Genomic DNA, 14276 nt, shown 5'->3' with positions numbered 1-14276 from the left:
TAGAAGAGATTATGAAACACATGACCGAATTATTGGACCGAGGTTTTGGTTAAGTCAAGCTCTTCTCCATGCTGTTCACCTATCTTGCTAGTGTAGAAGGAGGATGGTTCTTTCCACGTGTGGATGTGGATTACCAGGCTTTGAACAAGCTTACCATTAAGAACGTTTTCAATCCCATGCATAGATGACATCCTCGATAAACTTGATGGGTTTTCATGTTTCAATCGAATTGATCTTAAGAGTCAGTATCGTCAAGTGTGTGTGGCACCACAAGATGTACACAAACAGCATTCACGAAATCATTTGGTTTATACGAGTTTTCGTTATGCCATTGGACTCACAAATGCTCCGGCCACGTTTAATAGAATGATGGATCGCAGTTTCCATGAACATCGGAAATTCACATGCGTGTTTTTCAACGACATCTTGGTATTCTCCAAGAATGAGGAGGAACACTGCCAACACCTAGCTATTGTGTTTGAAGAATTATAAGTGGACCTGCGTTAGTTCGGAATGACAGTTTTGTGTTCCCTCCCCTCAAGGTGTATGAGACTGGTGGCCAAGCTAATTTAACTCTTTCAACGAGTCCGGCTTCGACAATCTACTCCGATACACTCTTGTTTGGGTAACTTGTCTTCATATTTGCATTTGCATTGGATTAGCTAGCTCGAAAGCCCTCAAAATCTTGTAGACATATTAAAATACTCCAATAATATACTTTAGTATTGGGCAGGAGGTCAGCCCATTCGTGGCCCTAGTGGTGTACTATGCAATGCTTGTCTTTTCCATATTATCTTGTGTGGTGATGTATCTTTTAGTCATTTTGTGCATTGTAGCTATTACATTTGAAATGCTGACACACATATTGTTCACGAGATGTGCCCAAGGACATTCACACCTAGCCGGTGTAGTGACACTAGCCACATAGCTTGGAACTCTTCCTAAGAGAGTCCTTGACTTTAGCACTCCATCTTTACGCCTGATAGGCTTTACACCAACTTCTTTGGAATTTGTCCTTGCCCTTTTGCTACTCGTTTGTATCCCTTGCTTGGACCTTTCTTTGCCTTGAGGGATGTACCACCTCCCAAATCTAATTTTAAGACTCATCTTTTCCATCATTTTCATCATTAAAAAAAGAGGTACCTCCACAAAAGGTATTTATCATTGAAGAGAGGGGTATCATATTCTGTTTTTCCATTTTCGGAATGAATTGCTTGCACATGCCTTACATCCCTAAGTCTCAGGGCGTGTACAAAGCCATAAGCCAGGGCCCAAGCGCACATAAGCTTAGATGTTTTAACTTTGAACTTTGCACTCAAACTCCAACACAGTAACAATTGGATTGAAGGGAACGGTAGTGGCAGGGACGACAGTAAATATTGTGGCGGTATTCGCTCCAATGCTGCTGCCGGTGGCAGTGCAAGCTATGGGGTTTGGTGTTGGCGGAATCTTGCCACTTGGGGGGAGCTATCAGAACCATCCCAGCAGCTGTTACAGCAGCAAACGCCAACATCGTCGCAAGCATCGCCGACTGAACCAGCATTGCTTTGTCCGGTGTCCGGAGGTTCTTCCAAAATCACATTAAGTGATGATGCTTCTGGAGACAACCCCCAGTCTGCTGATGGCGCTGCTCGAGACATCTGAATAGGTTGGGCAACAATCATAGCAATGCATGGTTTCAAAGTGTGCAGATGTGAGTCACATACAAGGACATTGTCTGCATTTCCACCTATTTTGAGGAGTGACATAGTTGTTAAAAAAAACTTTCGTAATTCGCTTTGGCTTGGGTCCAACACATACAGTAACTCTACTGGCATATCCCTTCGTCCCAATGGAGTTGGGAAGCAAGCACAACAGCTTTCTACAAGATAGAGTGTAGTCAAATACTAGTTACATGCTATAACATCCCCACTCACGTCATGATTCATCACCACCAAAGTGTAGGTGCAGGTTTATGCATAAAGATATGTCAGCATAGTAGACGAATCTTCATAGATAAACCATCGAACTAAGCTTCTATCACTTCTCCAAAGGTGAAGGGCACACTCGGCCATGATGAAGGCTACCACTAAAGAGAACACACACTTGTGGATAGCACGTGGTCCTATCTACACTGCCATGGCCAATATCAACTTGCAATAAGGAAATGAATAGCCTTCTATTAACTTGAAAGCCCCTGGCCTGTAGGTTGTCCCCTACATTAGGGAAAACAGATGCTCCTACTAGGCCATGATAAACCATGCAATAAAGAGAGTAATTCGTACATCTTGCCCATTGTCTTTTGTCCCTTGATTGTGAGAGGTATATAAAAAATTAAACATAAGGTGTACAAGAAGCGACGAGGAAACTTACCTACAAAAACAAGGGAGAGCTTCGCACACTGCAGAGAAAAGAGACACAGACAGGGTCATGTCGTGAATGAAACTCCAAGATGCCAATGTGTGAGTGTGTGTGTGTGTGTGTGTGTGTGTGGGTATGAGAGAGAGAGAGAGAGAGCTCACATTAAATATTTGGAAGGCTTTGCCGACGCTGACGGTGACGAAGGTCTCCAAGCCCCGCCTTTGTACAGCAAAAGGGACGTTGTCTGTGATGTAGCCAAGAGCTCGGTAGGGTTCGAAGATTCCCATTGCGTTCTCTCCCCCCACAGTCTAGTGTGCTAAAACCTCCTCGAGAAAACTTCGAATTTTAAGGGTATTGAGAAATAAAAAAGTAGTAATTTGGGCATTTACAAGGGAGATTACACATTAGAGTGCACGCCCAAGCTAGAAATAAGAGGCGCCTATGGGATTGACTCACATCATGCCCTTGCCCATGGACAAGGGAGGTTCTTTTGAAATAATGTGCAAAAAATATCAAAATTGGAATGTCACACAATCATCCAATCACTTTAAAACTGTCCCCCAAGATTGGACTTGGTCAATCGTACGAGTCTTTTTAAGCATTGGGCCTAGCCGATGTGTAAATGCATATTGCAATGCAAAGGCACTTTTACAATCATAATGATGTTTAAGTGAAATTTTTTGTAGTGCACAACATGAGCTACCAAAATGAAGTCGGAGGTGTAATATGTCAGCCTCCTAACCTATAATCTATAAACACAATTGGTGTGGCTATAATCTATAAACACAAATAATGCAATTGGCAAATGGTAAGCCTAATATTTGGGGCACAAAGAGAGAGAGAGAGAGAGAGAGAGAGAGAGAGAGAGATTTGTGTTTTATGCCTTCTGATTTAATTTTTGTACTTAGCATCCAAGGTTGGAGCCTAGAGGGCAATGTCAATGACAAAAGAGGCCACTATGAGGAGGTGAGAGTGGGAATGCCTATGTGAGACTTATTGTCTCACGAATGAAGTTCTCTCTCTCTCTCTCTCTCTCTCTCTCTCTCTCTCTCTCTCTCTCTCTCTCTCTCTCTCTCTCTCTCTGCTTTAAATTAGTGGGTAAAGCACTCATAATAACTAGGGTGGTAGAGGGTTGGGGAGAGAGAATGAAACTTATATTAATGTATGTAAGATGAAATAGTCTATAAGACTAGAAGTGCTGGTGGGACTCAACCTCTAGAGTACACATTTGTCTCACAAATAAGGTTCAATGTGTCTTCTCCTCATTTGTAAATGGTCTAGCTTACACTCCTGTGTCCCTAAAGGATCTCTCACAAGTATGGAGCTATCATGTAGAGAGCCAACTCGGTCTAGTAAGCCTCGAGCATTTGGTACGTTACAAAACTGGAGTTCTCAGATTGGTACCATTGGGACACATACTACATATATATCTGAAAAAGGGACCAAACACTGAAAGTGAATTTGTGGACATGGAAGACACATTTGGCACATTACACACCTAGAGTGCCCAAATTGGTACCATTGTGACACATACTGCATGAAAAGGGACCAAACACTAAAAGTGAATCTGTGTGGACATGAAAGAAACATCCCATGAAAAGAGGCCCTTTTGCCAAGAGGACTCAATTACTACTACTAGATCCATGACACTAAACCAAGCCACAAGATATTGGATAAAGAATATGAAAGCTCAAAGTTTTCTCCGCTTCTAGATCCGGAAGACATCGAGAACTAGATATGTTTCATTGCGACCATGGATATTCTTCTTAAGAGAACAAGCACCATGTATGCCACTTCAGATGGCAAATAGATTGTATCTACTACATGCTCAACATAGCAGCAATGTAACGCACACTACATCCAAATTTAGAGGTGACATTTACGATCAAGAGGTGGCAACATGGGGACATAGAGACTTTAAGAATAAAGAGTTGTATCTCTTCAAGGGAGGAAATAAGATCATTGGCTTTGTTGTGTCGAAGCAATTGACTGCCATGTAGTTTTTTGCCATCCATGGCAGAAAGATCTTAACATTACCATGATTCTAGTCAAATTAGTGGCCATTGAAGGGAAAAGCCCTCAAGCTCTATGAAATTTAAAAAGGTCTATGTGGGAAGAGCTAAGAACAAAGCCTCAGACAAAGCAAAGAGGGAGGCCAAACTCATTTTAGAAGAAGTGAAGACCCTAGGAAAGTTCATGAGCACTTCAAAAGGTATAATGTGGGAGATTGTTATACATTTTGAGAAATTCAAAAGTGCCCTACAACAAGCCTAAAACATCTTATAATGGGCGGGGACAAAAATCAATCTTATAGTACCTGGTGATGAAGACTTGAAGCTAGTGTATATTAGAAATTAGGCTCCTAAAGAGAAGAATCTCATAGACCTATGCATTGAGTTCCAAGTTTGGTTCACTTGGAAGTACACACGAACATGAAGGGTGTACCCCCTTGAGGTGGTCAAGCACGTCATTTCTATCATTATGGAAGGACCTAAGCCATCAAGGCGCATGGCTTATTCTATGAATCCCAAGTACTCCAAGAAGATGGTCAAGCATGAAATCGACACACTTGTGCAACCTGAGATTAATTATGAGATTGAACATAATCGAATGGGTATCCCCCATTGTGATAATGCCCACACCAAAAAGAATGGGATTGAACATACAAGAATGGGAGGATCAAAGTATGCATTAACCTCGAAAAGGTTAATGCAACCATTGTGAAAGATCAAGATGCATCATTGTTTACGAAACATGTGTTTGAGAGCAAGTAGTTTCATGAAGGAAGCCCATAGCTTCCTTCATGAATTTTGATGATATAATCAAGTGGAGATAGACCCAAAAGATTAGCACAAGATGAATTTGTAACCAAATGGGCACGTATGTATGCCTTTTGGGCTATCTAGTCCCCATTACTTTTCAAAGATTGATGCGCACAACATACCAAGGAGTATCTTCAAAATTTTACTGAAGTCTTCATGGATAACCTTTGCATCAATTCAAAAGAGAAAAGCATATCTCTAGTGTTTATAATACTGGATGACCTTTGCATCAATTCAAAGTGGATAGCATATCTCTAGTGTTTACATTACTGGGGGGAAGGTACCCAAGAAGGTACTAGAGAGATTTAGGTTGTATCAAATCTCTCTTAATCCTCTTAAATTTCAATTTTAGGTTTGACATGGAGTGATTCTGAGACATATTGTCCCACAACTCATAGGCTAGCATATTGGAAGATCGATGATCAAAATAACCATGAGTAGCAACAATGTCGTAGGTTTCTTCCTCTCTTGATTGAACTTATAACTTACATTAGTGGAGCAAACTGATTCTAAGTAGTTTCTCTGATCAAAGCAAAAGTTATCAAAGAACTATGCATAGCACTCAATAGAGAACCGCCAAATATACCAATTGTTGAGATATCAAGACCAACTAGTACAGATATAGATGACACGAGAGGATGACACCTCCACACTTATGCCACCAACATGGTTGGTGAGATTAGGTTGATATGCCACCAGTGGTTTACAGGTTTATGACAGCTACTTTGGTTACTAGAGATATAACATAGTTATAGAGCCAACTCATATAGTCGGGTTCACAATATGGCCTTATATGTTTTTAATAGTAGAGTAGTTTCCCTTATAGTATATACTCTTGTCTTTATTTTTATGATTGTCTAAGAACTAAGAATTTTCTCCACTTTCAGAGCCGGGAGACATTGAGAACTAGATGTGTTTCCTTGCGACGATGGATATTCTTACATGTATGCCACTTCAGATGGCAAAGAGATTGTGTCTACATGCTCGACAGAGCAGCAATGTAACACACACAACATCCAAATTTAGAGGTGATATTTACGATCATGGGGACATAGACACTCTAAGAATAAAGAGTTGCATCTCTTTAGGGGAGGAAATAAGATCACTGGCTTTGATGTGTCGAAGCAATTGACTCTCACGTAGATTTTTACCATCCATGGCAGAAAGAGCTTAACATTACCAAGATTCTTGTCAATTTAGTGGCCATTGAAGGGAGAAGCTCTTAAGCTCAGTAAAATTTTAAAAGCTCTATGTGAGAAAAGCTAAGAACAAATCCTCGAACGAAGCAACGAGGGAGGCCAAGCTCATTTTAGAAGAATCGAATACCTTAGTCAAGTTCATGAGCACTTAAAAAGGTATGATGTGGGAGATTCTTATACATTATGAGAAATTCAAAAGTACGACAAGCCTAGAACATCTTATAATGGGAAGGGATAGAAGTCGATCTTATAGGACCTGGTGATGAAGACTTGAAGCCAGTGTATTTTAGAAACCGGGCTCCTAAAGAGAAGAATCTCATAGACCTACGCATTGAGTTCAAAGTTTGCTTCACTTGGAAATACACACGAACATGAAGGGTGTCCCCTCCTGAGGTGGCTAATCACATCATTTCTATTATGATGCCATCAAGGCACATGACTTATTCTATGAATCCCAAGTACTCCAAGAAGATGGTCAAGCATGAAATTGACACGCTTTGTGCAACCTGAGATTAATTGTGAAATTGAACATACACGAATGGGTATCCCCCATTGTGATAATGGCCACACCAAGAAGAATGGGATTGAACATACAAGAATGGGTATCCCCCCTATAGTGATAATGCCCACACCAAGAAGAATGGGATTGAACATACAAGAATGGGTATCCCCCCTATAGTGATAATGCCCGCTAAGAAGAATGGGATGATCAAAGTTTGCATTAACCTCAAAAAGTTAATGCAACCATTGTAAAGGATCAATATGCATCATTATTTACAGAACACATACTTGAGAGCGAGCAGCAGGCAAGGAAGCCTTTCGCTTCCTTCATGAATTTTGACGATTTAATTAAGTGGAGATAGACCCAAAAGATTAGCACAAGATGACATTTGTAACCAAATGGGCATGTATGTATACAAGGTTATGCCTTTGGGCTATCTAATGTCCTTGTAACTTTTCAAAGATTGATGCGCACAACATACCAAGGAGTATCTTCAAAATTTTGTTGAAATTTTCATGGATGACCTTTGCGTCGATTCAAAAGAGAGAAGCATATCTCTAGTGTTTACAGTACTGGATGACCTTTGCATTAATTCAAAGTGGAAAGTATATCTCTAGTTCTTACATTATTGGGGGGAAGGTACTCAAGAAGGTACTAGAGAGATGTAGGTTGTATCAAATCTTTGATAATCCTCTTAAATTCCAATTTTGGGTTTGACATGGAGTGATTCTAAAGCACATTGTCCCATAACTCATAAGCTAGCATACTGGAAGACCAATGATCAAAATAACCATGAGTAGCAACAATGTCGTAGGTTTCTTCCTCTTGATTGAACTTATAACTTACATTAGTGGAGCGAACTCATTCTAAGTAGTTTCTTTTATCAAAGAAGTATACATAGCACTCAATAGAGAGTCGCCCAATATACCAATTGGTTGAGATATTAAGACCAACTAGTACAAATATGGATGATGACACGAGAGGATGACGCCTGCACACTTATGCCACCAGCATGGTTGGTGAGATTATGGTTGATATGCCACCAGTGGTTTACAGGTTTATGGTAGCAACTTTGGTAACTAGAGATATAGCATAGTTATAAAGCCAACTCATATAGTTGAGTTTACACTATGGACCTTATATGTTTTAATAGTAGATTACTTTCCTGTATAGTATGAACTCTTCTTATCTTGATGTTATAGTGTGTGTAAGTACTAAGCAACATACCCACATAGCATAGGAGTGAGTAACATGTCATATCAACATAGGAGAGCATCCTCAAATGGCCTCCAATTTACTAAAAACTGCATCTCATGCCTTCAAAACAACCCCAAACTTGCTTCCTATTATAGTACCTCAAGTATCAACACTCCCAAATGCAAGTATCATGATTCCCAACAATTGGTATGAAGCTCTCTAATAGTGATTTACAAGAAATTCTAGTAACCAAATTCACCCAAAAGTTCCTTATATCCTACCAAGATCAAGGCAAGTTACCATGAAGCCTCTTCATTGGGTAAACCCACTAAAGAACGGTTGTGTAATACTCTTTCTCTAGTGCCCAACCTCTTTTTGGAACATATTCTACCATACCTTCCTCGTTCATGGGAGGTAGCTCATCTTGCACTTCCACTATTGGCCCCTATTCTGGGAGAGGTGGAGAGAATCAAGCAAAAGAGGTGGAGAAATCAGTGGGATTAGATGCTTGGATGTAAACTCTATAAATTGAGGCATTGGCCTAATGAGAATTTGCTGGTTTTTGATTATCCATGCTTACATCATTAAGCTATTAGTTAATTGCTCACTAATCACGTCTTAATTATCGTCTAATCACTTTGTTAATGATGTTGATTCTAGCATTTAATCCACCATACCTCATCACATTGCTGTAATTTTAACATGGCATCAGAGCCAAGCCTAGAATCCATCAATTTGTGAGCCCATTATCTTGCTAATCACTTTGCTAATTAAGATTAGTAGCTAATTAATATTGTCCCTCTTTTTTTAACTAACCTCTGTACCCCTAGCCAGTGGAGGAGCTCCCCCTCCTTGCACACTCAAAATTAGCCCAAACCCTTCTAGCGCAACATAGCCAGGCTCTCCACGATCCAACCCATCGAATCAAAACGCAAATCGTCGCCGACTGTTGTTGCTGAAATTCGCGATTTATCAAGTGCCTATTTCTGGGAGAAAAACTGAGATCTTCTCTTCCACATATCAAATGGGTCTAATTCCTCTTAGCCTCGGGGGTTTTCAAGCATGCTCTACAAGCTGGTGAAGTAAGAATTTGATTTCATCAAGTCTACAGTGAGATCCAAGCTCTTCATCAAATCTGCAGCAGGTGACTTTGGTAAAACAGAGATTAAGCATTCAATGTTTGGTCAAATCTTGTGTTTCTTGGCTTAATCCTCTACTAGACTGATTGCTATTGATGGCCTTGAAAGGATTTGAGCTCATTTGAACTCTAAGGCCTCAAATCTGGGCTCCCCACATGCTCTATTTTTTGCATACAAAACAGAGGATTAATTTGCTAATTAATGATTAATCATTGCTAATCACTGTATTTTGGTACAATTGAGGGTTCAAATTAACCATTAGGTATCTGATACAGATCCCTATAACTTCATATTGCAATTCGGAGATGGTTTGATACTCCAACCATTCCGTACAAATTCGTTACCCTTGATTTAATGTAATTTCTGGTGATTTTATGCTGATAAATCTGTTGTAATTATCTCTTAAACACCAGATTGAGTTGTAAAAGAGTAGACACTGCCCTTGAATCTTGAAATTGGATCAAGAGGTAAGACCCCCTTCACATCATCATGAGTACAGCACAAGAAATAGCCAAATTTAATGGGAAGCAGTTTTACACATGGCAGACAAAAACCATGTATCTGCTCATGAGGAAAAATCTGTGGGGGCTAGTTGAGGGAAGAGATGAATGCCCAGAGGTGAGAGGGGAAAATGAGTGGAAGAGTAGGAATGAAAAAGCATTGGGACTTATTGCACTCAGTTTAAATGATGAAATCATTCATCACATCACAGGGATACAATGGGCAAAAGATGCATGGGATGAACTCAATAAATTATTTGGCACACAAGCTAAAAAATCAAAGATAAATCTGTTAATGCAATTCTACAAATTGGATATGAAGGAAAGTGAACCTTTAATCACACACTTGAACAGATATAAAAGCATTAAGCAACAACTGGCAGCTTTATTGGCAAAAAGGTAGAAGATAATGAGGCACTAGCAGTGCTTCTGAAGAGTGTGGACAAAGGTGAATATGAAAATATTGTAGCAACACTAAAGAATGTACCTGAATGGCAGCTTTATTGGCAAAAAGGTAAAAGATAATGAGGCACTAGCAGTGCTTCTGAAGAGTGTGGACAAAGGTGAATATGAAAATATTGTAGCAACACTAAAGAATGTACCTGAATTGAAGCTACACAAGATAAAAGGAGCTCTTCTAGAGCAAGAAAGCAGAGGCAAAGAGAAGAAATAGCTCGACTCAACAGCAGGAGAAGAAAAAACATTCTTCGCCCGAGGAGGATTCTCTCGAGGACAAGAACGAGGAAGAGGTAGAGTAGGAGGAAGGACCTTCACTTGCCACAAATGTGGAAAGCCAGGACACATGTCACGAGACTGCTACAGCAAACCCAGTAGAGAAGGAACGACATCGGCGAACTTCATAGAGGCTCCTAAGGAAGTGCAGTCGGATCATCTTTTCTGAGAGAGAGAGAATTAAATGTGAGAGAACCTGTGAAAAGGTGAGAAGAATCTACTGAGAGAGAATAAAGGGTAGCATGAGAAGATTTAGGAAGTGTGGAGATATTCTGGGAGAGGTGGAGAGAATCAAGCAAAAGAGGTGGAGAGAATCAACCAAAAGAGGTGGAGTGAATCAAGCAAAAGAGGTGGAGTGAATCAAGGAGAAATCAGTGGGATTAGATGCTTGGATGTAAACTCTATAAATTGAGGCATTGGCCTAATGAGAATTTGCTGGTTTTTGATTATCCATGCCTACATTAAGCTATTAGTTAATTGCTCACTAATCACGTCTTAATTATCATCTAATCTCTTTGTTAATGATGTTGATTCTAGCATTTGATCCACCATAGCTCATCACATTGCTGTAATTTTAACATATGCATATAGTTATTGGTAGCATTAGTTTGTAAGTCACTTGCCCAACTCTTCTCTCAATTGTATACGGACCATAGTACCTATGTGCCAATTTGGTGTTTTTATTGCCCTTAAGGGATGCGTATCTTGACTTTTGTATGTATAAAAGCACCTAATCACCCACATTGAACTCCACAAATCTCTTACGGGCATTGACATTTTGCTTCATACTTCTTTGAGCCTTCTTCAAATATTGTCCTTGCACTGTTGTAGAAGATCTTGCATTCTCTCAACCTCCTCTTGTGCATTTTGATTTGTAGTCTCTTCTTTGTTGATTACCATTGGTGCATTCACCTTGTATCCATAAGTGGCCTCAAAAGGCGACATGCCAATGCTTACATGATTTGTGCTATTGTAAGCAAATTCCACCAAAGATAACCAATCATCCCTTGTATGTTGAGTGTCACGAGACAAAAGCCCCTCAAGTATGTCTCCACCCATTTGTGGACTCTCTCCGTTTGCCCATCCGTTTTTCTAGGTGATAGGTAGTGCTAAGAGTCAATTTGGTTCCCATGAGCTCAAAATATTATCAGCATCTCGATCACTTACAATTTGTCGAGGCATACTATGCAATTTGAACACAAACTCCACAAATTATCTTACAGCCATAGATGCCGTATAAGTGACCTTGGTAGGAATGATGTGCCATTTTTGTCTACCAATCCACCACTACATACAAGCTGTCCCAACCCTTCTTTGTGTGAGGAAGTCATGTGATAAAATCCCTAGATATATGTTTTCACTTCCCCTCAAGAAAAGGTAAGGGCTAAAGCAAACCTCCCAGCTTTATGTGTTGGGTATTTGTTTAATATATATGGTAAACATTTTAAGACATATGCATGCACAACTCTCTACATCCCCTTCCAAAAGAAACTCTTCCTTATCTTGTCAAAGGTTTTGTAAAGACCCAAATGACCCACCATTTGGGTTACATGCATTTTCTTCATTAGTTTGGCCTTGTATGATGAACTAGGTATAAGATAGACCTTATCCCTAATAAGCTTATAATAATGAAGCAAATCTTCATGGGTATCTTGCTATAATTTCTACACCATTTGTGACACTTCCTCATCTAAGAGATATTTAAGATTGTCCATGACCCAATCTTTGTGTACCTCCAAGATTGCATTCAAGGAACAAGCCCACATCCCTTCCCCTTTGTGTAAGTGATTTCAAAATCATAGTTTTGCAAAGGAATAAGCTTGCATCCATGAAAGAGCATCGGTCACTAAATTATCCTTCCCCTTTGTGTAAGTGATTTTAAAATCATAGTTTTGCAAAGTGGTCACCCATCTTCTTTACTTTGGATATAGATTTGGTTAAGATAGAAAGTATTTCAATACCCTATGCTCACTTCTCTCACATAGAAACGACTACCATAGAGATAATGGTGCCACTTCTTGATTATATGTAAGATGGTAATCATTTCTTGATCATCATAAACTCGCAATTTGATCTCCTTGTTATTTAATTTGTGGCTCTTAAATGCAATTACCCCATGATATTGATATAATATGGCACCAATGCCTCTTCCACGTGTATCTGCCCTTATAGTGAATGACTTTTAAAAGTCAGGAGACACACCAAAATAAGGAATCGAGTAAGCATCCTCTTGAGCTCCTTAAAGCTATTATTTGCAATTAAATCCCAATAGAATACATCTCTCTTGATCTTGTTCAAAGGTGCGGTTATATGGACATACCTTTCAATGAATCTCCTATGGAATAATGCAAGTCCCAAGAACCCTCTCAATTGAGTTGTATTGGTGGTTGGAGTAGGCCACTTTTGCACACACTCCACCTTCTTGGGATCCACTCTTATGCTATCTTTGCTAACAATGTGACCAAGGTACTCCACCTCACTAGCCACGAACATACATTTGCTTTCATTTGGCATACAATTGGTTGGCATGCAAGGCATCTAAAACCATGCACACTTGCTTCTAGTGCTCATCTTCACCCTCACTATACACCAAAATATCGCCGAAGTAGACCAACATAAACTTGTAGAGAAAGGGTTGAAGCACTTTGTTCATCAAGGCTTGAAAAATGGCGGGTGTATTACATAGCCCAAATGGCATAACCATGTAATGATAAAGACCCCTCTTGACCCTAAATGTTGTCTTATACTCGTCTCACCACTCTTCATCCTTATTTGATGGTATCTAGATCTCAAGTCAATCTTGTTGAACACGAGCACCCTTCAACTCATCCAAAAGATCATCATGCGAGGTATGGGATATCTATTCTTGATAGAAACTTTATTCAAATCACGCTAATCCACACACATCTAAAAGGTCCCATCCTTCTTCTTCATAAGAACCATCAGAGATGCAAAAGGAGATTGACTTGGCTCTACCCATCCCATATCCATCAATTCTTGCACTTGTTTCACTACCTTATCTTTCTCCACTTTAGACAATCTATATGGCGGCTTTTTAATAGGCCTAGCATTAGGCTCAAGCTCTATCCCATGATCAATATCTCTTTTTGGTGGCAAACATTTGGGTATATTGTTACAAGTATATATTTTATCACATTTTTTATGCATAATGATCGTAGAAAAATATGCTTGATTTAATGTGTGTAGAAATCAACTTAATGGAATGTGCGAATGAGCACAAGGTTATTTTATGAGTAATTTTTGTTAGCCACGTGCCAAATGTTTGTACAAAATTATTTATGCATGCTTGTGTATGGTGTTGCTATATTTCTAGTACTATGCTAGAAGAGTTTTGATTATTTACACTTAGTGTGTGAACAAGCGCTAGTGCTTAAGCTATTTTTGTAAAAAGTAGAAAAACAAGCCCAATTTTGTATGCACAACTATTAATAGCTCCTTAGGCTCTTTATTGAATACAATTCTTAAAATCCTCATGCCGTGGAAGTGGAGCTACACGCATGAGGGGCGAGATTGCACCCAATCTTATGTTCTTTGATTTTATGCTCTTGAGTTATGCTATGGTATCTATGGTTTATTTTTGTTATTTATTAATTTATGAATTAATCAATTCTCCATGGACCTTGGTTCTGTAACAGTGGTATCAGAGCATGGAAAATTCATATATTGAATTTGGGTCATGGAGATTTGAAGAAGAAAAATCAAGAAATTGATTTTTACCAAAGGTTATTGGCTTGGAGCAAATTTTTGAAGGCTTTTCAACAAATTCAAAATACTTGCACGGGAAGAGAAAACATGCAAAAAGCCTACAACAAGAATACAAAGAC

General features: G+C 39.4%; 1 protein-coding gene across 5 annotated transcripts in view; it reads right to left on the bottom strand.

Annotated features, from left to right (window-relative positions):
• Window positions 1-2860, bottom strand: part of LOC147623683 (transducin family protein / WD-40 repeat family protein) — a 137162-nt gene extending 134302 nt beyond the window's left edge. For all 5 annotated transcript variants that reach the window (XM_086820271.1, XM_086820272.1, XM_086820270.1 and 2 more), the window contains exons 1-2: window positions 2502-2860; window positions 2353-2380 (exon numbers count right to left, since the gene is read on the bottom strand). In XM_086820271.1, the coding sequence (XP_086676397.1) occupies window positions 2353-2380; window positions 2502-2627 (154 nt within the window). In that variant the 5' untranslated portion in view covers window positions 2628-2860. The remainder of the gene's footprint in view (window positions 1-2352; window positions 2381-2501) is intronic.
• Window positions 2861-14276: the final 11416 nt, after the last annotated feature.

The sequence above is a fragment of the Cibotium barometz genome, chromosome 26 (genome assembly GCF_041138505.1).
Source record: "Cibotium barometz isolate CiBa-2024 chromosome 26, ASM4113850v1, whole genome shotgun sequence".
Taxonomy (NCBI): Eukaryota; Viridiplantae; Streptophyta; class Polypodiopsida; order Cyatheales; family Cibotiaceae; genus Cibotium; species Cibotium barometz.
The sequence above is the reverse complement of the archived record's forward strand: the minus strand, read 5'-3'. Positions and strand labels throughout refer to the sequence as shown.